The 27,674-nt window shown below is 46.8% G+C and overlaps 1 protein-coding gene across 20 annotated transcripts in view; it reads left to right on the top strand.

The window, feature by feature from the left end:
* The window catches only part of Heph (polypyrimidine tract-binding protein 1 heph), a 349,521-nt gene that overhangs the window by 149,055 nt on the left and 172,792 nt on the right, over positions 1 to 27,674 (top strand). The window contains exons 1-2 of one of the 20 annotated variants that reach the window (XM_070655614.1): positions 1,362 to 2,305; positions 10,777 to 10,830. The exons of 17 other annotated variants lie outside the window; for them this stretch is intronic. Coding sequence is in view for 1 of the 3 variants with exons in the window: in XM_070655606.1 (XP_070511707.1) it covers positions 17,438 to 17,491 (54 nt within the window). In the remaining 2 variants the exon portion in view is untranslated. Of the gene's footprint in view, positions 1 to 1,361; positions 2,306 to 10,776; positions 10,831 to 13,543; positions 17,492 to 27,674 lie in introns of those variants that run through there. 2 more of the 20 variants (XM_070655612.1, XM_070655606.1) reach the window with 2 other exon arrangements.

Below are 27,674 nucleotides of genomic sequence, written 5' to 3'. Positions count from 1 at the left end.
GCGCGAAACAAACAGTTCGCTCAACCGGCGTGTAATTGTCCGTAATTCGATCCTCTAACGCAGTTTAAACGCAAAAACTCACGCGTGGCACAGTCTCTGCCGGGTTGCGGTGCGGGTCCGAGCTGCGCGCTCGTGTGTTTAATTGAGTGTGCTAATTAAGGGTGCGATTGAATCGTACGTGCGGCCCCGAGCCCGTGTATACTCGTCTCTAAGCGTGCGTCCGTTCGTACTCCGAATACACCCACACACACTATTTCTCTATCTCTTTCTCCCTCTCTCTTTATTTCCGTATAGATGTTAAGGGTGGTTGAATTTTGCTTGTACTCTGGCGTTTGTGGGTCGCCGTGTTGCTCCGATTGGACAAAGAAAAACGAAAATACAAGTAACGCGGCAAGGCTGAGTTTGCTGAATGTTTCTTTTTCCGCCTCCCTTTTTTGAAAAACGTTTCGCATGCATTGTAACAATGTTGTTTGCAGTGACGGCTGTGCTCTGCCGCGAAATGGAAGTTTCGCGGCCGAATTCAGTTCTGCGTGAAGTTCTCTTGTTCTTCGTATGCACTAATCTCTTTGTTTTTTTGTTTCTTTTTTTTCTTTTTTTTTTTTTATTATACTTGTTACGGTTGGTTTAACAACTTCGGTTGGTTAAGCTTTTGTTTGCACTCCATGCTTGTCAGATTACGCGCAGCCATATCAGCGTTTGTTTTACTTTAATTTTTCAGTTATTGGAGTTTTAATTATCGGAGTTACGGTTATTGAATTTTCAGATAAAGATTTCAAGACAAAGATGTAATGGCGCATTATCGATGAAACGAATGAGTCTTAATATAATCCGAGCGCGTAAATTATTATCTGACGACGCTCAATTTATCGGACAGGATTAATAAATCCCGATGCAACGTTACGTCGCATCTTGGCGCGTTTATATTTCGTGCGATTTTTTTTCTAAAACGGATACGAGAAATATAATGTAGAAAACTATTCGGGTTATTCGATTTTTCGAGGCTCGCTCGAACAGAAGCTTTGATTTTATTACGACGACGATCTGGGAGCTCGAAAGTGACAGTGGATCTCGGGAATCGAGCTCGATGAGCTAGTAAAAAAGAACATAAACAAATCTTGGCGTCGACTTTTCCGAGAATTTCGCCGAGCTCGGCTCTTCTGAGAATTTCGTCGAGCTCGGCTCTTCCGAGAATTTCGTCCAGCTCGGCGCCTTCGCGAACGAGCGAAAACAGCGTTCAGTTGACGATCGGGCCTATTGCTGTCTCACTCTTTTTACGCGGTTGTCTCCTTCTATCTAAGAGGCGAAATCTCTAACGGTCAGTCTAGTTGCGGAGTCTCGGGCGCGAGGATGTATTGTTAATCGCTCCGCAATTTCGCGTTATTTTCGATCGCGTGTAGGCAGTTTTCGCGTACGAATCAGTGTCGACGTAGTCGACTTGGAAACGAACGATCATATTTTGCACATCTGAGCTATTTCACTCGTCGTTTTGTGCCCCGATTCGCGCCTCAAAAAAGTGCTCCGGAACGACAAGGTTATGTCGCCGGCGAAGCGAACGGAGCGTCCGATCTGAATTGTGCTGCGCGTCCGACGTTACCGACGCTCTTCACTCGCCATCTTCTTCAGCGACGTTCAGCGGATTTCAGCGACCGCCATTGCCAGGGCGTGAGATCAGCACCTGGCCCGTCTTCTTCGTCGCGGCCGAGACTCTCATCGTTTCGCGTTTCGAGCAAGTAATTTTTGCGGAATTCGAAGAAAATAAAGTGCGCGGGGAACATTACATATCGCGGCCCGTCTCGTTCGCCGCTTGCCGCGAGATCTTGGCGTCGTTCTACCGACGAGAATTAATCGAAGAATCAAAAGTAACCTTGTTTTACGTTATCGCGGCCAGTTTCTTGAGTCGGGATCGAGGACGACTCTAGTGAAAGACCCGGTGGAAGTAAGCAATGGCACGAATATCAAGACTGAAAATTAATACAACGACTGATCGTTCGTCGCGCTTCTTAATTTTAATCGTCATAAATCGCCGCGATAATAAACCGTCATTCTTTCGGTCGTCCGTCTCTCGAGTGATAGTGTTAGTGTTAGTAATAGTGATTATAAAAAAAAAGCAGAGCAGTGTAATATATCGTCGAGTGATTTAAAGTGCTACAACACGTCAGGATAATTCAGAATCTACCACGTAAGGAAGGACGAACAGATGGACGGACAGGAGGATAGAAAGAAAAGGAAATTGCGTCATCATTTACAAAGGATCAAGTACAAATGTATGCGAAGCAACACGTCGCCCGTCGGTCGTCGACCGTCTGTAAGTTACTTATTATTTCACGTTTCGCCAATCGTTCGAATTCCATCGCGCAACAATTGCAATAACACAACTTACATATTAATAGAAATGTTACAAAGAATTTTTTTAAGAATAATACATTAGTTAATACATTAGTTAACAAATTTACTAACGGAAATGAAACACAAGTAAAGGTTGCTGTAAAAAAAAAAAAGAAAAAATCTTTTGTCTTATCACCTTTGCGTGCACTTTGATGCAAGCTTCTCTCGGGCCGTTGGTACGATCAGAAAGATTCTTTTAGGAGGCTAACGCGCGTCTAATGAAAACGAGCCCCCTTTGGCAGGTCGCTAATCTCTCTGTGCAATTACGAATATAGTTACGAATTACCATTAATTTATTCACAACTTGTTAAAATTTCCAATTTGAACGGTTATCTTCTAAATAAAAATTTTATTTTTTTTTTACGCTACTTGAACGTTGAACAATAGCGATTTAATCACAGACGGACAGTCACAGCGTTTTCTTTTCTCGTTGCGTATATTTCTTTTTTTTTCTATCTTTTTTTTTCTTTTTTTTTTCTCTCTTTTAGCCGCTCACTCGATCAATTTGCATTATGCAGAAACGTTTTTATTTCTTATTTACGATCGGATTACATCCGCGTTTTTACCTGCTTCCACGTGCGCGTCTTGTGTATAGAATTATGATGTAATAGCGTATAAGGGACATCTGAACTCGCGCGGTTGATGCAGGAGAAACGACACAATAAATATCGCATACGAAATATCACGGTAAACGGAGCGCATTGTGAGTGCGTTATCGTTATTATCATTTTTATGCCGGCACAAAGCAGCGAATCTCCGTGTTCCATTCCATGCTTCGCGCAGCACGGTTCCCCGGCCGTCGAGATTAAAGGAGAGAGAACGCGCTTCGTGCATTAGGACTAAATGGGAACGCGACGAAACTAAGATTTTCCTCGTCGAGGACGGGTCAAACGTTGAACGAAGGAATTACGCCAATTTGGAGCTCGATATGGGGACGCTCGCGATCCCTTGGAGCTGGACTTTTCGCACGATTAATCAAAGTCAGCCGGCTGCTTAGAGCCGGAAGTCGCTGCTTCGTTCATTTACAGATTACGTTTCGCTATCTCGCATCGATCCGCGCTTAAGCGTTTCGCTTAATGTGACTTGTCCAACTCGGTGCGGCGCGTGCTTTTTCGTTTCTCAAGGGAGACGTCGCCGTCGCGGTGTTTTAACCTTTCGAAAGACGCTTCTTCCGCTATCGCGAATTTCCACGCAGTAACATTTGCAATTGCGAATGGCACAATCGCCGAATTTCTTTTAAACGTTCCCCGGTGGCCTGATATTGCGCAGTTTAATTCTCAAAACGTCATTTGCATTTTTCTCTTTATATATGTAATAAAGTGCGCTTATAAGATTTATCTTTAAACATTCCAATATTACTTCAATCTTTGCGAATGATTCCGGTCACGTGTTTTCTCTCTGACAACTCTGAACTTTACGAAGTGCATACGTACAGTTGAGAGCATCTGTCGACTATACAGAGTCATGCGCGTTCACGCGATTAAACGCGTTACTGTCTGAGAGTTGTTTCCGCAAATGTGCTCTCCAGGCGAAGGAACTGCGGAGCGTCCCTTGAAAGTAAACGCCCGGAGGACACGTATCGTTCGCTAAGTATCGCGAAATGATAATTCCGCTCGCGTCCGCAAACTCCTCTCGAATGGATTTATGATTTTGAAAAATAAGATCGGAGTAAAGAAGAGCGAATCAAAGTGTAATTAAAGTTGAAGGCTGTCGTACTCCCCGCTTAATGTTTAGGCAGTTAATGCGAACGAAATGTCGCTCGACTTCGGCGACGATCCCGTATTTTAATTACGTTAATCGCGAATTAATTGAACCTCGGATGGAAGTGCCCTTTCGGAACTTCGATTGCGCAACCGTTATGCGAATTTCATTATCTTTTCCCCGTGTTACTGAACCGCGTGGGCAGGCTCTAAACGATTTATTTTGGCAGTGTACATTTTGCAAGACGAGCTAATCTAATTACGCAGGCTGTTCTACGTGTTGTTTAACCATATCTTTTTCATTTCGCGAATTTAATAGGTTTCCGGGCTTATTGGATCAAAAGTTACGCGAGGGTCAGTCTATATGTACATATATATATATATGTGTGTCGCTGTCCGGCTTTTATTTTACGTCCTATATCCCGGTTGTAACATTACCTTCTCCCCTTTGGCTTACTCGGCCGCTGCTCGGCCACGAGCTATTAGACCAAGAATTTTTATGGAACGCAATAAAAGTGTCCAAGTAGACCTCGAATAGACCGGAGACCGTCGTCTCTCACCGGAATAATATTCGGGGCTCAGTAACGAGTCTTGAAAATCGAATTTCCGACATTTTTTCTTTTTGTTTCTCTTTAGACATACCCTTTCGTATTTCGGCACTTGACGCGTCACTCGGTCGTGAATTCTTCGCGCATTCTCGCGAACGGTAGTCTTGCTTCAGCGAAGAAGAAAACGCGCCGTCCAACGTTTTATCGCGTCATTGTTGCGATTCACAATGAGCGCGGAATTTGATACGTTTGTCTTCACTCGAGAAGCGCGGCGTGCAGCTGCAAATTGTCTTCGGTTCGCATATCTCGCGAAAGCTGGGATTCTTCGAAGAATTGCGCGCTCCGACGTACGCGTGCGTTACGGAATATCTGATTTATGTTTTTTTTTTCTTTTCTTTTTTTTTCTTTCTTTTTTGCATTATTAGTTTACGCAGAAAAATGCAAGCTCAGACACGTCTCGCGTCTGCGACTTTTATTTCAACCTTGGCTTTTGCAACTAGGAACAGAATGAAAATGAGATCACGTTTTATTACATCATGTGATTGAAGGCTTAAAGGTCGTAGTGCTTTTTGCGAGTTTCCGCGAAATTTTCTGACGGTAAAAAAAAGAAAGAGATAAAATAAAAAGTGTTATTTCGCATGAATTATTAATGACTTAATTAAAATAGGAACGCCTGATTTGATCTGTTGAATTTATAAATATATTATATAATTTTAGCGAGAAAATTTAAGTTTTTCGACGTTACGTTAATTTTCCGTGAAATTAAGGCAAACTAGGCGCTCGTGAATGTTGGAATTGCGAGGCGCGGGTCTTGTTTGATGACGATCTACTAGTAATTTAAGGGTGGTTTCGCACCGTCGTATCTCGCGCGTCTGTTACGTAATGATGGTCCTCGTTTCGCATCCTGACGCAATTGTCAGCAAGGAACAAGCTGTGTACACTCGACTGGGTACACAAGCGCCGTGCTGTACGTATACGCGCGCGTGTGTATCTCAGGCTCTCGAACGAGATCTTAATCGAGAGTCACGGCCCGTTGCACCGGGGGTAAACTCGTAGATGTCGAAACTAGACGGCAAAGATCGAGGAGTCGGGAGCCGGCGCAATCCGTGGCAATGATTTATTTACTCGGATGGGTAGGGTAATGAACTGATGGAAACTTGTTAACCCGGAAATGCTCCTCGAAATGCGGACGATAGCGCGTTTGCTCTCGTTTAAAGGAAAAAAAAAAGTTGTCGATGCCAAATCGTGTCGCGCGGCGAATCGGCGGTATCTCTGTTTCCTAGATTAAAACTCTCGCTTCCCTTCGCCGACATTGATCCGTATACGCGATAGAAAGAAAAATATCGGAGAAGTCGCACGAAAATGTAATTAACATTCGGACGCGAGTCGCGGTGATCGTTATCAAGAAACGACTGACCTATAGATAAGGGGGTTAATTACGGGCAGTGCGCAGCACGTTGCGGGGCGAATTGTTGTTAAACACCTGGCCTGTTTGGTCAACAAGATACACGGGAAATGTTTTTTGTTGCTTCAGCCGTGCAAACAAGCCTTTTTCCTTTTTCGTCGCGCGGACTTTGTTGGCCGTGTCAGGATTCTATTTGCCCGTCGGCTACAAATCACCCGAGTTTTCGATCCTGGCTAATCCTCCGGTTCCGAGGGTGAGGTATCGACGAAAGGGATTTTCGTCTCCAGACCGGACTGCCCTGAGCTTTCACTTCTTGTCGTGGATCTTCCGACGAGGTGCTCTTCTTCTTTTTTTTTTTTTTTTTTTTTTTTTTTTTCTTTCTCTCCCCCCGTTACTTTTTATATATCTTTCGTTTACCCAATAAGCCAATCCGGCGATAAATTTTTAGGTAGTAAAATAAAAGCGCGTTATATTAATACTTGTTAGCAATATCGCAAAGCCGACTGAGTAAATTAAATTTCTGAATATCTAACGTTTCTGCCGTTTATTTCCCGAAACGTTAAAGATTAATGGTTTATGGCCTTGTTCCGGTACATCTCTCAACGGAAAGTTTCGCGAGCCCGGATTTCGCGGTGAAATAAATCGGCCGAGCGGGCATAGAATAGGAAGATGACCGGTACCGGCCGTCCAAAAGCGTAATCGGTCTGCCGGGAACCAGAAGAGACGCGGAGCTCGCGACGACGGACGATAACTCTCGCGGAAACGAAACCGGCGGAAATAGGGAATCGACCGATGGAGATCGACCGCGCGCGCGCCTCCTCTCTCCCTTAATCTGTCTCTATCTCTATTTATATCTATATCTGTATCTCTCTCAACGCATGGGAGGAATGCACGAGCCAAATCCCACCGCGCGGTTAAATCCCATCGGAAATGCCGGGTACTCTCTCCGTGCAGACCGCGGACGGCCGGTCGCTCGGGGCTCTAAATAAATAAAGAGTGACTCGCGAGAGGAGTGAATGGTGGATTCGGCGGGCCTGAGAAGGATGGCGGCGCGAGGGCGACGGTCTGCACACGGGAGGTGGGGGTGGAAGAATGGCAGATCGAGAGGGACCGAGCCGCGTCGTGGGAGCCATGCATCAACCCCTATTACCCGCGACAGCCTAACTATTGGCTTCCCGCTGGCTGTAACTGAAATCTACAGGAAACCCCGTTCATCTCGCTCCCTGGCTGCCGGGCCCCGGGACCAGGCAGATTCGCGATTCCGCAGTTAACCGTGGAAAAGAGGAGATTGGAGGCGCGCTTATCCGATTGCCCAGCTTCGAGAAACTGAAATTTAAGAATTAATTTCCTGGTCGATGCGCGCGAACTGCGAAGAAATCTCGGTTGGTTCGCAGCTCGAAATTTCGCACAGGTCTCCCGCACAATCTTGAAGCATTTTATGTTACGAGTAACGTTAGTTTTACCTTGAGAAGCTCGCGAAGCAGCGTATTTGCCATTATAATTCATTCATCATCGGTCTGGTTTATCGTGCTCCCCGTTATCGTAAAAGTGCTATTTTCCGCCACGGTTTTGTGGAACCGTGACGGCGGGCAGGGACAAGATAAGGAACGATTCGACGCGGTAAGAGTTTTCCGCGTATCGCGTGACTTCCGGCGGTGATAAAATCTTGTTCCGTCGAGAAATCCGGCGGAAAAACCCGCCGGCCTCGATTGCCAGGGGATGATTAGGCGATTAACTGCCGCCGCATACATCGCGTGTGAAGTATCTCGCGGCCATTCCCGCCTCCGTTTCCTCGACAGAGCGTAAAACGATACACGCGTCGCGATCGTTATTCATTGCGGAATAACATATTCGACGGTGTATTTCGAGGGCAAGATTGTCGTTTGGCCGTGTTACACGCGAAGCGCGAACATTTCCATTCTCCATTTCCATTCCCGCGTGGCGGTTTATGAATCGCCCTGTTTTGGAGTACGATTACCATGTTTCAGTTAACGATCCCGCTCGTTGTTGCTCATCGTATCGCTTTTCCGTCGCCCGTTTCCGCGTTGAAATGTTTATCTGACGAGCGCTCGTTAGCGCGAATATCGAATCTCTATTTGAAAATTCGTATTTAGATTTAGAGCTGACGCGTTGCGCCGATTAATATCCGAGATTCGTTAACCGGCGTCAATCTGCCGGGTTACCCGATATCGGCGTATCTGACTCTCCGGTGGCCCTGGAAAACACCGAAACGTGCAATTATACTAAACCTAAATCGACCGAAGGAAAAACTGGTATATGAGCGCACATCCCGAACTAACTAGTACGCGATGCTCCGTTTATTCGATCAACCTAGTACATTTTTTGTTGCAATAGAACGGATCGATTACACGTATTCGTAAAAATTTCTCTTTGCATTTTTATGCTGCATGCGAGACGCGTGATTAGCCAAAGGGCAAAGTGCGATTCGTGATCTATCGCCCGCTGATCCCCTGGCCGCGTAATATCGCCGATCGTTGCGCGGGGAAATGAGAACGGCGGGAAAAGAGCGACCGGGCATTTTGCGAAAACGGATCGAGCTGCATGAGAGAATTCCCCGTGGGTTGAAAGTTTCTTGCGAGCACAAAAAGTATGACATACGGTTGTTTTTTTTTCTTTTTCTTTTTTTTTTCCCCCGACGTCCAATAATTTTGACACGACTCCGAGCAAGCGGTGCCGAACGCGTCGAGAAACGCGAAAGCGAATTTTGGAAGGAACGAGGTGGTTGTCCGCCAGAATCGACGGCGCATAATTTTGTTTGGACGAATCATTATTGCGGTCATCCGCTAACAGTGCGCCGCCGACGAATCCGTTTACGTGGCAGCTGTCCCACCTGTTAAATTGCGGCGGATGATTGATGTCGAGTGCGGATTGACGGGGAAGATTGCCCGGAGTAAAGCGCAAGAAATCGTAATGGATTATTATCGGGAGCGATTTATCGTTTATGAAAATCAAACGCGCCCGAAGCGACTCGTGATCGATCTTCGAGCCGAAGAACGTACGAATGTTGATAAACCCGTAAACGACTTGTCAATACTGAATTATTCAAAGATCATTGCTTTACCAGTTTTTTCGTATATAACCATCGTCCGTTTTTTTTTTTTTTACGCACGAAATGGCTTTTATTAGTATTTAACGTACTTCCTGAAAGAATAAGATTTATCTTGAATGAATAGTATAATACATTTATATAATATAATTTTCCAATTATCTCGTTGCATTCTTCTTTTATGAGGTAACTTTAAAAGTCCACCGATCTTCGAGGTTTTACACGGCTCAATTTTCTACACCGCTCCTCTATTAACATAAAAACTATCGATCAGAGGTAACAATACACGTGCGCTGGAAATCGATTATTTGCGGGAGCTGGTAATGTTGGCACCGGTCGCTTAAATACGCGGGAGAAACTTAACCGGTTTCCAGAAATAGTTGCGCGAAGGGAGGTCCCCATCAAATAGATTAAACGGGCGAGTGCCGCAGCTGTCGCGCGGCATTTCGACTTCCCGATTTCGCGCGGATCCTCTTTGCGCCCCTCCGGGCCGGCGGCCCCCGGAGTTAATCCTTAACGTACGTCGCGATTTCGCGATCTGCATACTGCTTACTCTCGGAGTAATTTCACCGGGGCTTAGCGAGTGGAGGGGCCGACCTCCCGAGAGGGCGCGAAACGGTTTACCCGACGTATTAAGTCGTCGGCACAGCGGGATTAACGATCACTCTAACGCTCCTCGCGATTTCGTTTTCGCACCTACCGCGCGAGAAGGGCTCGGGCGCGCGATGTGCGCGTTCTTAGGACGTTATTAGCGCTATATTAGGGCGAGGTTCGCAGCAATTCGCAGCCCCTATCAGACGCGAGCGATCTGCCCCCGTCCAGAGAACGATTAAAGCTCGAGTCAGCTCCGCCGGGATCGCGCCCCGTAAGTTTAACGCTGAACTTGATTAAGCGATAAAGCGAACGAATACAACGGTACGCCGCGATAAAAGTGTGAAATACGCGATACCGGGGAGGACGAAATGCGCACACGTCGTAGTTTGTTAATACCGTTTTTAACCGTTTGCGAAACTTAGTTTATGCATATTATAATAATATAGTTGTGAAGTGCATTCCAATTATTCTGGAATTTCAATTATTTACTTTACAACATCACCTAGCGAGATATAGGTTTCGTGTGCTGTTTATGAAGCGAGGCGAGCCAAGAAACACATTGGAGCGTAGAGCGTTGGAGTTTCGCCTCCGCCTTCGTCTTTTCCCGTGCTTTTGATAATTAAAGTGTTCCTAAGTATGTACGTAAAGTTATTGTCAGCATGTTAGAAAGTATAAAGATTGAATATCGGTAAGCGGATTAATATCTAAATAAAAATAATATTTTTAACGAAATACGTAATTGGTCGTGTAATGTGGACAAAAATTATTTTAACGTTTTAATGTTTATTGGGACAACTGGGATATTAATTAACGTATCGGTTTATTTACTTAATTTTATGCGCATTATATCATTGTGTAATTATGAATATAAACAAGTTAATTGTTAGAAATGCGAAAAGGTAGACGGCAGGTAGATTCCGCGAGCAAAATTTTTATTATGATATTTATTTCTGCATATTATCTATATTATTCTTTATTGAATAAAAAACTTTCTGACGACTATTTGAATCAACATACGTGTTATTATATTAATACAGTGAAGTCCGCGACTAATTCCCGTAATAATTTTTGTTACAGGTAAGCGCTGCCGGGCCCCTTTGACATCGTTTTCTCTGGCACACAAAGCTTTTAGTAAGTTAATTAAACTTTCCACAAGTAAAGGCGCACGGCTGCCTTTCAGCTGCGCGGCTTTAATTTCGTTGACGTAATTAAAAATATGTATAAAACGCGGCGGACGGCCGATAATGAACGTTAAAGCGATTGTGCGATACGCGGTTTAGTTTTAGGCGAGGATCAAAGCGAAATTAACTCGGATAATTTACCGAAAATCGCGAAACGTTTGATATTTACGCCGCATTTCGACGACATCGCCGAGATTTTTAAGACCCTTCGCATTTCACAGTTGCGGCAATTTTTTCCCCCTTCTTTTTATTTTTAATTTTGGACAGCGCGGATTATTTGCCACGTAACGTCGACCGTATTTCGTCGACTGTGCTTAGTTAAACAAGGATTACTGAATTTTCTACCATTTACTGTCTGCGATGGATCTACGTTGCATATTGCAATTTGATGAAACTACGGCAAATAGTTGGGACTGCCTAAAAATTTTTTTTTTTGAGGGGGGGGGAGGTTTTATTTTGTTTCATTTTGTTTCACCGTGCTTCGTATTTTATAACATTTCATTTTCTATATTTGACGATAGGTATTTTAAACATGGAAGTGCAGTTTAATTGAAATGACATTTGGAAATGTAAACGCAGATAGAAAACAGCACTAGAGCGCGCGCGGCGGAGTTTATTAAAAATCGCTGAAATAAATCTAGAACGAGTGCCGCTCGGAAGATACGGCATCTAATTTCAAATCCGCAAATATTTACCAATTGGGCAGACGTTTTTAAATAACGGTACGCTTTTACATAATTTTACATGACAAGCTTGGCGCTTCTGCACTGCCGTGGAGCGGACAAAGCAATCCTTTATAGAAGTTGCGAGCATTTACAATGTCTGCGGACACTCCAGTTGCAGCTTGTATAATGGCGTTCTATTGACGTCACCGGCTCCTCCTTTTAAACGCCGGTACATCTGACGCAATAGATTTTGCTGTAAAAAATTCTTTATGCGCTATACGAAATTTTTTTTTTTATCGAAACAAAACTTTTTACGCGATCTGAAAAACTTGGAGCATCTTTAGTTTTTCGATTATTTCGGCAATTATGGTTTCTTGATTAATTACTTAAATTTCTTTGACAGTGATTAGGTATCGAATGCAGTTTTCATATTAACGTCAAGACATTTCTCTTTCGTTTACTCGTCTCTTCAATCTTCTCTCGAGCATCCCTTTTTGCCGCGATAGTTCCGGCTTCTCCTAGCAATTATATTACTTGGCGGTTAGTGAAGTGCCCTCGCAAACGTCCGTTTCCGGGGAAAATCATTCGCAAGCGCAATCGATCCTTGCTCGAGGATACGTTCTTGGAACTTCGAATTCGTCGGTCGTGCAATCGTCAGTTTCGAAGAACCCCTTCGAAGCCCTTCGCAGTGGGGTGCGGCGGTTCTGCCATTTTCGTTCCGACGTCGTCGAGAACGTCGAGATGGAAGGCGGTGATTATGCTCGAATCTGTCTCTCTTTCTTCAGGTCTCTCTGTCTCCTCGCGAAAACAGTAATCTCCGTCTCGAACAAACACTCCGAACTCTCGCGGAGGAGCGTTCGTCGAACGAATGGCAATGCGCGACCCTCCTCCTCCCCGTCCTTTTCTTCACACTTACACCTTTCTGTTTCTTCGCCGACTTGAAAATCAGCAATTCGCCGTACCTCGGCCCGCTCTCGCGGATCCACTCACGAGGCTTCTGTTTACGCGTTTTCATCCCTCTCATCCCCGTTATTTGTCTCTCAAAACTTTTTCATCTGCTCGACTCGCGGATACTCGGCACGCAAAAGTTTCGGTTGTTCTAGCGCGCCGGCCTATTGCTATAACGGACTGAGTGGAGGCAACCATTTGCGACGTCGGTGCTTTATTGCTATCCATTGAACTTCTTCAGCGTACTTTTGCCGGAGAGCGCTATCGTTAAGCGGCGCGCACCACAGCTGCAACTATGACTATGCGCGTTAAAAGAAACGGGCTTTTCTTTTTTTTTTTTTTTTGTTTTTATTCTTCAAACGGCTGATGTTTAACCTTAAACTCCGGCTGTTATGTTAATTACCTTCGGCAAATAGGGTCCATTCGAATATCGAAAATGGTTACTGCTTCCACGCCGATTTCAAAGAGTCTGGAGAATTAACGAAATTATTTAACGGAGGCGAAAACCGACGAACTGGACTATATTGGATTGTTCTTTTAATTTTGTTTTATACATAGCGTTCCGATATATTTTAAGAAAAAATTATTGACTTATTTAGCAATCGTTAAATTAGTGTCGACTGAAAAAATTAACTGCAGCAGCCGCTATCTCATATTGATAAAGATTCAGGTCGTTCTTTGAAGATTGATAACAGTCGGTGATTGAAATTCGAAACTCGCTAAATGCCGTGTATCTGAAATCGTTTGGATACTGCGTCTTCTTAAATCTTTTTAACGTACGGGGGCAGGCCATCTTTCACGAGGAGAGAGTGAGAGCGAATAGAATCTTGGCTCACTCGCGGAAAGGATCCAGTATCTGTTCAGGCGCATAATAAATACAAGCTCTTCCGTTCCTCCTCCGGCCGCGCGGAGGGTCTGTTTCGCGGTGGCAGGGGTGGAAGCTTAAGAGAGCGGTTTCGGGATCGCGGTGGCGCCTCTCAGATGGACGCGTCCGCGCGCGCGGGTCGTCGCGGGGTTGCGGGGGCGAACGGTGGGCCAGCGTGTCGGGGATGTTGGAGGGCGCCGCGGGGTGGAGGAAGGCGTACGCGGACGAGGCACCAGGGATGAAAGAGGGTAGAGAGGGCACGTGGGGGAGAGAACTCGAGAGTAGCTCTGGCGGCGCGCAGACTCGACGGGTCTCGTACGGGCTCGCGTCCTCTCGGCGTACTCCGGTGCCCCATTGGTTTACGTGGCGTCGCTCATACGGTGGGGGGTCGAGAAAGGCACGTTTGAAAGGCGCGTATACGCTGTAATCCGACTCGGCGGCCGCTGCAGCGGTGGTAGCGACGGCGGCGACGGCGGTGGTGGCGGCGGCGGGAGCTTACGCGGCGCCGCGCGAGAGAGACGCTCCTCAGTTGTGTCAAGCTAGGCGATCGAGTAGGACGCACTTTAATCGTTCCGCCTCCGAGTTACTCTCTCTCTTTCACGAACACACACCACACCACACACACACACCACACTCACATCACACGTCCACACTCTTCCTCCTTTTTTTCCCTTCCTTTTTCTCCTCCTCCGCCTCCGCCGCGTCTGTCTCTCCTTCCACGCTGGACTTCAACGCCGCCGGCTGACACACATCCGCACACGGAACGCACGTCCGCACCTCACGCCAGCGCGAAGCCCGCGTCATAAGCGCTCGCACGGCAAACGCACACACAGACAGACACACACGACACACACGCACGCGTCACTATCCGCCCCGCAGTCTGCTTCCTTCTCTTCGCCGCGAGCAGACTTCCGACTCTCCTCCGCTTTCGTTTATCTTGCGCCTCGATCCGCGAAGTACGCGCGCGTAAGAGCACCGCACGAGCCGAGAGCATACGTCTACCCCTCGTCCACGTCGTCGTCGCCGTCTACTAGTCTTTCGCTGCCGTTTGAGAATACGCAGCACGAAGAAGAGAGAAGGCGCAAGGAAAGCAACGTTCGAAGCAAGTCCACGTGATTCAGCGCCGCGAAAGGACTCCCCCAAGCACGTTCAAACGCTGCATCTCCGCTCGCTCCCTCCCGCTCTCTCTCTATCTATCCTTCCGTACGCCGAGTACGCATGCATAAAGCAGCCCTCTGACTGCGCGCCCTATTGTCTCCCCCCTTTGAGCCCGTGTGTGTATGTGTGTGTGTGTCTGTGTGTGCTGAAGCACGAGCCACCGGTGTCGTGTGTAGCGACAGCTTGCCGGACTGAATTGCGAGCGAATCCGAGGCCGTCGTCGTCGCCGCCGCCGTGTCGTCGCCGGCACATATCTTTCCGTGACACACACACGTCGGGGACTGCTACTGGACGAAGAACTGCTCGCCAACTCGTTTGATCGCTGTCGAAAAGAATGTCGAGCTGAATGCAAGATCGCTGCAGGGGACCGAAAATTCGGCAAGAGAAGCTCGTCCGAGCAGCCGAGAAGTCGGCACGAATAGACGTACACATATCTCCGCAAGAAGCCGCGAGACGGGCCACGCGGCTGCCTCACCTCGGCAATTCCTCCGCCGATCGTCTCGAGAAAGAGCGGTCGAGAAAGAGAGAGAAAGAAGAAAACCGTGGGAAAAAAAGAGAATAGAAGTATCTCCTGCGAGAACTACAAGTAATCGTTAATTAAGTCGCTGAGCGATAGTCGTTCAGACGTTGTTCAATCGTCGAGGGTAGACCCGCGAGACTTGCGAGAAATCGAGTAATAGTAATAGAAAAGGCGAGAGTCTCGGTTGTGCTAAATGTATAACTTATGTGTATAAAAAAAAAATAATAATAATAACGAGTCTTCTCGTCTCGCTAAGTTGTTAGGTTAAAGATAGGAATAAAATAGAGAAAAAAAAATTAAAAAAAAAAAAATTAAGAAACAATCGCGACATCTGCGTCGTCAGGTGACCGTCGAGGAACAAAGAGAATCGCGTCAAGACAATCAATTGTAACTGTAGTGGGTTGGGACATATCGAGGGAAAGAGAGGGGAAAGTATTGGGAGAATTTTTTTCTCGGTCGGGGCAGTAAAGTACGTGTCTAGTGCGAAATAAGAGGTCGTGCGATCGGCCGTCGTGTCTTTATGTGATCTTCAGCCTCTGTACCGATTCTACGTGTGATTCTACACGCTCTACGTTAATATCTCTATTATATAAATATATACAATCGATATATACATATATATATTTACACTTATATTCACGTACGTTTATACGTGTAAAACATATCCGGCTGGCGCGCCGCGAGAGTCGCTGACACGTGATTCGAATGTGGCAGGACAGAAGCGAGACGAAGCGGACTGTAAACTGATAGGAGATTAAGACACCTAGAAGATATATAAAAAAAAAAAGCAACTTAAGGATCTCTTTCCCTAGTCCGGCAATAGGACTGCTCTCTGTCAATCTTCGTGACAATCATTTTCAGCTAGCTTCCTTAGTGTGTAATATTCGAGGTGTATCACCTTTCGTTTCGAATAGGATAACGTTCATCGAATTTAGTCGGAGGGATTAACGAGGGGAAGAAAGGATTAAGGAAAAAAAAAAGATATATATATTTCACGTACCTACGTCGTTTCAATTACACGGGCAAGAGAATCGTGCGAGGTGAGAGACGAGGTCGCCCTCCGTCTCTCTCGCGCCTCTTCCGCACACTAAATACATATTTAATCCGCACGCGTAATAAATTTCCCCTCTCTTTCTTGTCTATCACCCGTCACAATCCGCCCCCTGCCCTTTACCTTCGCGGAGCACTCTCTTCGTGGTCATAACTGTCACTCTTCTTCCGTCTCGCTCACACGCAGACAATCATTCGGAAGCTCACCCTTGACGACGCGCTCGCGCCCGTCGTTTCTCCTAGGGTAACATCCTCGCACGTATCATTTAAGGATCTCTGTCCCCCCGCTGTCTCGACTGCATATGTAGATAACGCTTAGACCCGCGTCGTTGTTGTATCGATGTAACGTAAAGAGTTAGGCGCGTGTGTACGTTTCCGCGTGCGTGTACATGTGTACGTGTAATAGTTTGTAAGTAGAATTCAATCCGACGTACTCGCATACCGGAGCGGGGCTCTCGCGATTTTCCGCGTGCTAAAGGGGCTTAGTCCGAACGACTATCCGCATCCCGCCGCGAATTCGACCGTCAGCTGAGCGCTCTCTCTCTTTCTCTCTTTTTCTACATCGCTGCTCCGTCGAGATCGGCGCGGAACTCGCCGTAACGAGAAGTCGAACGGGCCGTCAGTCGGCTCCCGCTCGCTGGACGAAAAGAAGGGAAAACAAAACGGCCGGTTGTGCGTCCTGTCCCAAGGGGAGGACGACGAGAACGCAAAAATAAGAGAGACACGAGGAGGACGAGCGTCCCTGAACGGGGACCGGCGGGGAGAGGCCAAGGGCGGGTACTCGTACAAGCTGTGGTGGCCCTCGTACGAGTGGAGCCGTTCGTGCAAGACGGAAACCGCTCGCTGCCAGGCCGCGTCGCTGGAACGTGCCTGCTGGAACGCACAGGAACGCGCACGCACCCTCTGGGGCCTGCAGCAGTCCTTCGCGGCCGCCACGAGCCGCAATCTCTTCCTGCACCCATCGAGCAAATCTTGGCTCGCGGAGACGATCATCGGCGCTGACGAGACACGTTCCCCCATCACCACGTATTTTCATTCGTACCCGTTCGTCCCGGGTGGTGCGGTGCCCCTGCCCCCGCCCCTGCTAAACGGCATTAACAACCCGGCGGCAGCAACGATCACCCCGGGGCTGGTGGGACACCTTTTCGGCGCGCAGCAGGCCTGCAACCTCGCCTGCACTTGCTCTTGCAACATCGTTGCTAACTGCAACCCCCATCATCATCAGCACCACCATCAACAGCAGCAGCAGCAGCATCAGCAGCAACAACAGCAGCAGCAGCAGCAACAGCACCACAGGACACTCGGTACCACGGCGGTCCTGCTGCAACCAGTTGATCATATCAAAGACACTATGGTGAGTCCACCTTTCTTCGCTCAATCGTTGCCACGAGGAATTCTGCCGAAGGTTAGTCCATCTTCTCTGACAGTACAATTATCTAGCGGTAGATCTGAAAGTTCGGATCGGCTTTCTTCCCGCGATCTGCAATAAAATTGCCGATGAAAATGTTATGGAGAACATTTCACGTTTCTTATTTTATTAATTTAAAATAACTGAACAAGAACCTGATTTATTTTTTTGACTCTCCCAAATTATTGACTTAAAAATATGCCACGATTAGTTTGTCGATCGATTGTCATTCGCCGGCTGTTTAATTTGCGTGAGAATCAGTTGCCTTTCGTTCGGTTTTCGATCACGCAATACTCGCAATTTTGAGAATGGCGCTGCACCCTGTGGGAATTCCGAGCATCCGCGTACTCCGCGTGTCTCCGAAGACAAAGCACTCACGGGGGAAAGGGGGGAGGGAAGGGCCAGAAGGGTTCTTCGGAGGTAACGAACCCTCCGGCGGCAGCTAGTAACGAGGGTACTTACTGCCGGGCATGAGTAATACTCCTGTGCGCGGCGGAGGATATAGAGGCGGTGAATCAGGAATGGATTTAGTCGCGACGAGCCACGATGAATTACTTCCTACGTTTGCCGTGTAAACAGGGGGAGTATCCTCACCGAAAACCCCGGGCTTGGCGTGAATTCCCTGCCCTGAGTTTCACGCTTTCGTCCCTGCTGCCTCCGCATTGGCTCTCCTCTCGTCGCTGGTCGGCAAACGGTTTTCAGGGAAACGCGGACGGTGCTTTAAATCCCGCGGCATCTCTACGGGGGCATCCTCTTTAATCCTTCGATCGACAGGTGTCGAGCAAGAGAGGAGAGAAGGAACGAAAGAACGCGAGCGGGGGCGTGCCGTACCTCGCGACGTGACATCCCGCGATCGAGAATCCCGAACAAACCTACTTCTTTCCGGTTGATCGGATGATCGCGTCGCTCTCGTCGATCCCGAGCGCTCCTCGGCACGAGAACCTAATTTTCTCACTCGTTTCGCACCCCGCCCTTCGTCTGCATCTCCCTCAGCTCCCCCGCTGACGTTCCGTTCTATCCGCCTTCGTGCCCGAGATACGCCGCGCCTCGTTGAGCACGTAGCGAAAAAATCGCATTATTGTTATACGGCGGCATATTATATAATATGGTTGATATTCTGCAATTTCTCTTCTCTTTTCTCTCGTTTTGTAACGTATATAAAATATATGTGTGTGTACGTATAATATGCACACCCCCGCGTATGCGTGTTTAATTGGCGTACGTGTAATCTCCAGTCGCAGTTGTTGGAGCGCAGAACTTACCGCGAGTGTGGGAGTCAAGACGGGGCATGTCGGATGAGATCGCGAAGTTTGCCTACCGCGATCGTACGTGGCATCGGGATCTCGGCAGATAGTTCTCCAGGCTCGGGGAGCGAATCTAATTTGGTAATCGTTCGATCTGTTGGAACACGTAATTCTGTGTATCTCCGGAAAATTTGCCATTCTAATGTGCTCTGCCGCGTGCGAAAAATCGTTCGAGATAGGTTTACGTGCCGGCGAATATTCGCACGATTATCAGTTTCGCAGTTTTTCGCTCCTTGCGAGCGGATCACGAAATATTAAAAAAGAACGGTCGTTACTGTCTTGACAGCTCGTTCGAGTGTAACGTTCGCGGAAAGATTTACGTTCTCTCCGGCTTCGTGCGACTTTTGATTTTACGACGTTTGAAATAAACTAGCAAGACGTCGTTCGTGTCTTTTCTTTTTATTCTCTTATCGTGGAAAAAAAAAATAAAATAAAATAAAAAGAAAAAAAAAATCTATTAACGTTACTGTGGCAAAGGATCAAATTTTTCCCGACAGTTGATCGATCTGTGTTTGCAGGCTGCAAAATCTGTCATGAAATATATCTTGCTTAAAAGAATGAATGGCCATTAGACTCTCGTAATTTACTCGCGCGCCTATGTAGAAGTATTACCTGACACGCCAGCAAATTTTACTAATTTCTTAAAACTCGCATTAATATTAGACGAAGCTGGTCCGAAACTTAATTTTTTTCTTCCTTTTTTCACGTTCAAATTATAATTTGCAACGCTTAGAAATTCTTGTTGACATTACGATCCTTCAGGTAGTCGTCAAGACCGTCTCGGTGGCAATTGCTTTCGCGTCCCGTCAAGCGAAGTAATTATGTTAAGTGCCTCGTTCGAGTTCCCATTTTGAAGGATGACGCGCGCGCGACTCATTTCGTAACGATATGCGGAAATTTTCCCTTTCCCGTTCTCGCGCCCTTTTTCCCGCGCGCGCCTCTGATAAAATGGGTCATCCTGCTCCCACAATGTACGTATCTACGGTTCCTTCCTCCTTTCGTCGGATGAGACTCAGAGGAAACGTCAACAGGGAAAACGGAAAGCGGAGAGACGGAAAGAGGAATACCGCTACTCGGTAGAAATCTCTTTGGAAATTTGCTTTCTTGCTCGTTATTGCAATATTCCTCGCGGGCGCACTACGTTTAATGTAACACGCGTATTACGTCGGAAATGGTATGCACGGGGCCGTATGGTATGTGTCAGAGGGATTCGATTGAATTTTATTCGAAAGGGACGGGACTCGGCGAAAATGCGAGCGAGGTAAGGTGCGAAGGTGCCGCACATACGGCGTCTCTCGACTTTATTCCCGTAAACATTTTTCAGCTTGCTTTCACGTTACGAACGCTGCAACAATTTCAATTTGCCGATTCTTCGCAAAACGCAGAGTGAAATAACGAACATATCGATTTTGCGGTAACACAACGGAATAAGGTCGAATATGCACTTTCCGTCGTTTAATAGCTTAATCGAAAACACAGTCGAGATAAGGAAAGCCGTGATATGATTGATTCGTGTCCATTTTTATCAATGCAGATTAATTTAAATCCCGGATTAACTTACTGTTCTTTTTTTTTTGTTCAATCTAAAAAATTAGAAAAAGATGAAAAGTAGATTAAACTGAGATTAGAGTTAATCTGTATTGGTAGAAACGACGAGAGTCGCGACTATTTAATTTGATTCGTTTTAAATTTCTTTTTAAATGGGGGAAAAAAAAGAATAAAAAACCGTGAAAAATCGGTAAACGCCTAACGCAGGCAAAACGCTCGCGTATCTTTATTACTTTCCTTGCACTTGATGTAATCGCGTGTGTAAACTTGAACGGCCACATTCGCAAATTAAATCAGATAAAGTCTATAAAAACGCTGCTGTTAATCAAAACGGAGTGTCGCTACGAGAGGTAACTATCGGACGTTGCTTTCGGGCGATCTCGAAACCACCGGTCCTTTCCCACACGCGCGTAATCCTTTCTCCGTCCTTGCCCTTCCCGAATGGAGACACTCACCGTTGTGGTTTAATCGCCACCCTCGGCGGCGAATTCGCCCGACGATTCGCAAGCTCGGCGTCTGAAAAGCCGGGCGACGCGTCGAAATGAAAATGGACGTAAACTCCCGAACGAGAACTGTGTCGGCGCGACTTCGTGCATTTCCACCCCCCGCGTCTTTCCCTCGCCTGTCTTTCCCGGGCGCGCGTTCACCAAGGGTGACGTGTGCATCAACCCGCCATCGCCAAATCCGATACGCCGTGTCGCGATTGGAAACTCACGAGCGCCCCGCGTCTACGTACCGTCTTGAGCGAGGAAAAAAAATTGAAGCTTCTCGTCTCATGAGAAATCTCGTAACGTTCGTTCTCTAGTCGTTACTGCGCTCGAAGGCGGAAATTAAATTTGCAGACTGACAAAAAAATTTAGTTCTTTTATGCGAAGTATATATATTAAAAAAAAAAATTTGCGCTTGCCGTTGTCGAAACAGTCGCTGCAACGTTTTCGTCTCGAGCCCCTGGACGTTCGAAATTTGCCCCGCGCGCGTTAAAGCGCGAAAATATTGTGTGTACGCGGCGCTATAATGACCGCGATAATTTTGTCCCGTTTGAGTATACATAATTAGACCGACGTCATACGTGACATAATGTGTGCGCCAACATGTAGCCGCACATGGAGCACACATAAGCTCGGTAAACTCGACCGTGGTATATTCATCAGGAAACTCGCGTCCAACAGTTTCTCATGCCAAGTTAAATTGTAGCGAAGAACCGCCGCTTGTGTTGCAACCGCATTGACCGACCGTCACATAAGCCTCGCTCACATGTTACTCGTGTTTCTTCGGGAATTTGGAAGTTCTTGCAGAACCGCGTTTGATCAAGCTACCCGGCACATGCTTGCGTGGCATTTCCAATTAGTCAATCCCGAGCCGTGATCGGTTTTTTCACGTCGCAGACATTTGCGCGGGTTAACTTATTAAAATGTAAAAAAAAGAAAAAAAAAACTGTAATATAAAACTCAGTGGCAGAATTTATCTTACATTTTTTTTAATAATTTCGTAATACCTTTCTATTTCATTTTCGGGCTTTTATCGCTGTCGTTTAATCACGATAAAATTTTTCCCGATAAAAAGTTTGAATCGCCGGTGCAAATTGCAGAAACGTGAACTGAATCGAACGGAAAAGGAAGGGAATAGGAGGATCAAGAAAATGAACGAAGATATTCTATTATCGTCCGCGAAACTCCTTTATTCGGCAGTAAACGCGGTAATAATCTCTCGAGCGTAATCATCCCGCTGTGCACTAAGATCGTTATAATACGGCGTAGTAGCATGTGCTTGTTCGCATCGAATTCGTGTCTTTACGATTCCGAGGAGATGCGCGGCTTGGTGCGGCTTCGATGCAGTTCGATGCCCCGCTGGATTTCGCCACCGGCACACCGATTCTCTTCTTTACGAGCCGACGAAGCTCAACAGGGCTCTATCGTAGAGGCGGTCGAGTATCCGACGCGCGACATGGTTTTATCGGCGATATCCTATACGAGCCGGCGCTCGTATTTTTCCCCGCTTTCTCGATTTAGAATATAAAAAGATCGCGACGAGATAAATCGCGCGCGCCCGCGCGCAAAGAGTTTAACTATTGATAATTCGTCGAAAATTTTACGTGCACACGCGAGACGAGAGTTTTCCGTCCGTTGAACGTGTCCGACGTACGTTAACTGAAACGTAAAATTTTACGACAAAACGGAACTCGCGGCTATTGAATAAAGAATAACTCGCACGCAACGTCGATGCACCCGCGTTCGAATATTCAACCCGTGTTCTTGTTGCACAACCGTGTAATTCTTTTCTTTTTTTCACGAAGATGTTTGTGATTCTGTTAGCTCTTCGCGTTATAAATTAACCAATGAAGCATAATAACGCCACGCCGAACGGCAGTTTCTCGGTAAACACGCGTGATGCGCGACGTAATTAAAATCCGTAAGTAACGAGAGCTTACACGCGGATCGACTCGAGTGATCTGCATAATACGACGCGCGACCCAAATCCGCGTAATAGAGTTTCCCCGGCGGAGGATAAGAACGCTCGGAGAGAAATACCTATGTACCCTCTATCTACACTCCCCGCTCCGCTCCTCTTTACCTCCCTCTCACTCTTCTCAAAGAGAGAACCTCGTTTCGTTCGCTTTTATGCACATCGCGGGCCTACTTTCGATCTCGTTCTCGAGGATCGCCTTCCATCATCCGTCACGCGTACTTCAGCCTTCGAGTGCAATTTCGTCGCAGACGAAACCGGGATGTCGGCGCGAACGGGAAAGACGCAAGGTGAGAAAGAGGATACCGGTGAGGGGGAGGGATGATAGCAGTATCTTGAGGACGTATCCCGCGGGGGTCGCGAGACAGGCGATTACTCCGATGTGCAGTTACGTGCGTCAAAACTGGATTTCTTACTAAATCTTCTTTTTTTTTTTAATTTATTTATTTATTTATTTTTCGGGACGGTTGATAAATGCTCTTAAATTTTAAATCGTGATTGAAAATTGTTATGTTTTAAAAAATATTGTTTGTGAAAAAGAGCACGAGCAGCGATGCGACAATGTCGGCTGCGAGCGAATTTTCGCGACTTGTACGTGGGAAATCGTTCGCACGTCGAATAGGGCGGTTTCCGGGCTCGGTCAAACGGAAATTGGTAATTTCATTTTGAACGCGCGAACGTCGGCAGACCGGGTAGATTTTAGTGTGTCGATGGATTTCGATTTTACACTTTTCCGCGAAGAGAGATGTATCCTTTTAATGCACTTGGACCTTGCGAAGTTATCACTAGGAAAACGCTGTCGCCTAATAATTCGAGGCGGAACAAAAGGTCACATCTGAATCTTGAATGTACCTCGTATTTTTAGTCTTTTGATTAACCATCTGTCTATACGCTTAATGGATGTGATTGGCTTCCGATTGCAAAAACACGAGGAAGGAAAGCTGTTGTGTAGATTTATACATGTCTTGCATTTTTCTGTGAGAATGGCGGGAACGATAACTCACTTACAGTGTCAGTTGTATGCTAAACTATTTAAATCGATACGCCTCTGCAACACAACCATACGCAATACTATGTTTCCAATTTAAACTGAGTTTATTAAAAAACAACTGCTTTTCGAGTTTTATATAGCCGGTGTTATTTTTTTCCCTCCGCAAAAATAAATGTAGCTTCTATTTTTTTTAATCTTTTTTTTGAAAAGTGAATAAAATATTTGCAGTACTGACGGCGGAAAGACAATGTCGATTCTTTTTTTAGAACCACGTGTGAAACGACTGAATGTCGCGAATGTAAAATTCAGAATTGTGCGAAGATATATCGGGACTGTTCGACATTAATAGCGATCTCAGGATCGATTAGTGTCTTCTCGCGAGGAGTGAAAGAATCGTAGAAAGAAAAAAAGAAAAAAAATAAAATAAAGACCGTCGTCGAGAAATCGCGCGAATTTCTGTGGCACTAGCGAGTCTTGTAGACATGTCCCTGAGTCTTCTCGATGCCGGCAAATGCACTCCGAGTGCTCCGGATATGTATCCTGCGGGTGTAGTAACGCGAATACTTACCTGTGGCAAATGCACGCGGCAAATGCCATGAAAAAGATAGAAGGAGAAGACGAAAGCGGAAGAGACGTCGGTTACGTATGTAGGCGCCGGGAATGGTCTCGCACGACCGGGATATGGAAAGCACGTGAGAAAGAGTTTCCGTGGGATTACGCAGCCGTTTTCTGCGTTCCACTTAGAGATCGATCGTGTCCTGGCATCGGCCTGCCGCCGTCCGACGGCGACGAAAGTAACCAACCCCCGCGACGTTTCCCCGAGACGTGAGCTTATCGGCTTACCGCTGTCGGACATGCCTCTTCTTCTTTTTTCTCGCCGAAGTGCCCGGCGATGCGAGCGAGATACGAGGAACGAATTCTAATTTCGATTCGGTATCAGTTTGCTCGGGCCGCTCGCTTTACGGCGCGCGCTCCGTTTCCGAATAAACGATACGAGAGAAAATGCAGCGTAGACGTTGACTTCAATAATATCGAAATACCGCCCGCGCGCGACGTGTATCGACTTTACGAAGGTCAGTCGCTCACGCGGCGATCGACGTCGATGCAGCCCCGTCGCGATCGAATCGGGGGAAAACGATCGAGAAGCTATTCTCCGCGATCGCATCTTCCTTTTTCAACGGCAGGACGCGACGTGCAATTTCTCCTCGCCGTGTGGTACGGTGATTTAGGGGAATCCATCACAAGCTGCGGCTGTCTAGATCTATTATTGGGCGCCGGGACGTAAGTTAGCGGCCGCGCGAGTTAAACGAAGAAGTGTGGGTGGGCCGAAGGGATTCGCGCCGATGGTACCTAGGGATAACGCGGCGGACGTATTAGGTAATTGCGGATAAGAGGGGGAGGGGAGAGGGAGGTGAGTTCCGTCGAGGGTTCGGAAAAGGGGGTCGCCCGGTGGCGTGGGCAGGAAAGGGATGTGATTTATATCGCCGGCACGTGACGCCGGCGAGAAATTATCGTTGGCCATCTTACCGCGAATTGTCAGGCCTGTACGTACGTACTACTTGCGAGCTGGGCGAAGTTACGTGGGTTCCGTTCGATTTTACGCCGTCCACGCCGCGACGTCATCGCGTATTTTCGGCTCATCCTGCGCGCCTCGGTCATTCGGCGCTGTATATTTTTGGGGACCGCGGGCGTTTGCGTCAGTTTCTGCCTGCATTTCGCCGTTAAATGCGATCGTCTGGCGACGTCGCGCTTTATTTGTTCAACGTGAGATGTTTATTCGACGCGGCGCGGAAGGTAACGGCGTTAGAGTGCATGGTATGCGAGCGCCATTCGCGCGATGTCATTTCGTTAAGTTCGCACAACGTTTTTTCAAAGTTTTGCGACGTGCAAACCTTTTTTTTTTTTACCCCTCTCGCCGAGAACGAGCGATGTATTAATCTTCTTCAAAGTATCCCCGGTTTATTTTGCTTAGTATCGATTATGCCGTTTTTTTAAGCGCGACAGGTGATCGCGCATGTTATTGCATTTCGATCGACGGCTCTTTCGAGGGCGATACCGAAGAGAGGAGTGTTTCCTTTCGGAGCACAATGACATGGAAAGGGAAATATTGTATTATGTGAAATTGCGCTGTCCGAAGGACGGAGTAATTTTCTACGAGCGATCGATCGAAGTGACGATTAATCAGCCATTCCTTTTTATTATTTCGCCCTTCGAATTCATCGCGTTACGAAGACGTAAGTTCGAGATCTTGCAAATGGTATTATTAAATACGTTTTTAAAGTGTTAACGGTCGCTATTTTGTACTTCATGTTTCGTGTCTATATACATATATTTCTCGTACTACTGTGCGGCATTATGTTATAAAATCTGTTACGACGCGTGTACTTTATCGCCTTTTTATATTAAATAATATGTTTAGGTGCTTAAAGATCACGCTAGGGTATTATATATAAAATGTTCTTTAGATCTTACGAAATATTGCGCAATAACCTGCCGAGTTTTATTTATTACCTTTTTCTGGACATCGATAATACGGCGTGGTTTTATACCTTTAACTCGCTGCTGAATTTATCGTCGCTCTTTCGCGAGCTCTTTTAAATACTAGCTCGTGTAACACTCGCCCACACGCAACCCCAAGAGGCATGCGATCTACGTGTCTAATTGCCTAATGACGTTAATTAAAGTTGGATGAGCCGAGAACTCGGTTTTATTCTCGCCGTGGAGTATTTTTGCCTATTTATCTCTTACTACGAATGCTCGTTTTCCTCGTCTTTTCTTCCTGAGTATCGTTTGCAGTTTCACTCGACTTTTAGCTCACCCGTGCACTCGCACGAACGACAATCGCGATATCGAGCGGAAAGGATTTTATTTAGAACGACGTATGTAACGATAGCAGACTTGCAAATTGAAAAAATTATTAGATTGTAAAATATTTATTTGCATGGCGCGATCACGTCTTTCGGGGGATTTTTCGTTTACTGGCAACTTCGGCAGTAACAATTGTGTATTTCTAGTAGGTACAATCTATTTAGATTCGAGGAGATGCACACGAACGCGTGCACTTGACTTGCCTCTCGCGAAGAACTGCTTGACCATCGCTTGCTCTTCCGTTGAATGGAGCCCGAACGCAATGGAAAGCGAAATGTTTATTTCTCCTTGCCGCTCAAATGATAATTAACCGCGTTCCAATTTAACGACGACGGTGTAAACGACGGCGAGGAGACGGGCAGAGGACTGGGGAGGCCGCGATATTGAAAGTAATTGCAAGGCGCGGAGCTGTAATTTCGTGCTAACGAGTGGTTATACGAGTGAGCGTGTTTTAATCTGCTGGTTTTTCCTCGGACGAGACTCCGTTGATCGCGGCCCTCTTTCTTTTTTCCCTCGCGTCAACGCGATACGTCGCGGTTAGCTCTAGAAAATTATTAACGCCTGGAAGGCACTGGACGCGCGCGTCCCTCGAGGTGAGATAATTATTAAATACTCCGTTTAGATGTTTGAAAATTTATCTCCGTCTCTCATCCGACTTTTAGCCCTCGAATATTTGCATTTAGACCCAAATCGGAAGTATCGCGCGCCAATACCGAGCGTTTATATTTGGTTAAAGTTATCTGTACCCGCAACATATCTTGGGACGAGGCTCGGAGCGACGGCTAATGACGAAGGCGAGATAACCGAGTCAGGAGATGCAGCACGGCGGGAAACAGTGACAGAAACCAGGGGGGAGGGCTGCGACGATGGGACCTGCGGTTTGTCGGTACGTTACTGCGGTACGCGGTGCGGTACCGAGCCGTCAAGTTCATATTGCCGGTTTCCTGTCATTAACGCGCCGCATCGGGCGCCAGCAACCACCCTCCCCATCCCTTCACCCTCGCTC

This window comes from Cardiocondyla obscurior, linkage group LG04 (genome assembly GCF_019399895.1).
Source record: "Cardiocondyla obscurior isolate alpha-2009 linkage group LG04, Cobs3.1, whole genome shotgun sequence".
Lineage (NCBI taxonomy): Eukaryota > Metazoa > Arthropoda > Insecta > Hymenoptera > Formicidae > Cardiocondyla > Cardiocondyla obscurior.
This window is presented reverse-complemented; position numbering and strand designations above follow the sequence as displayed.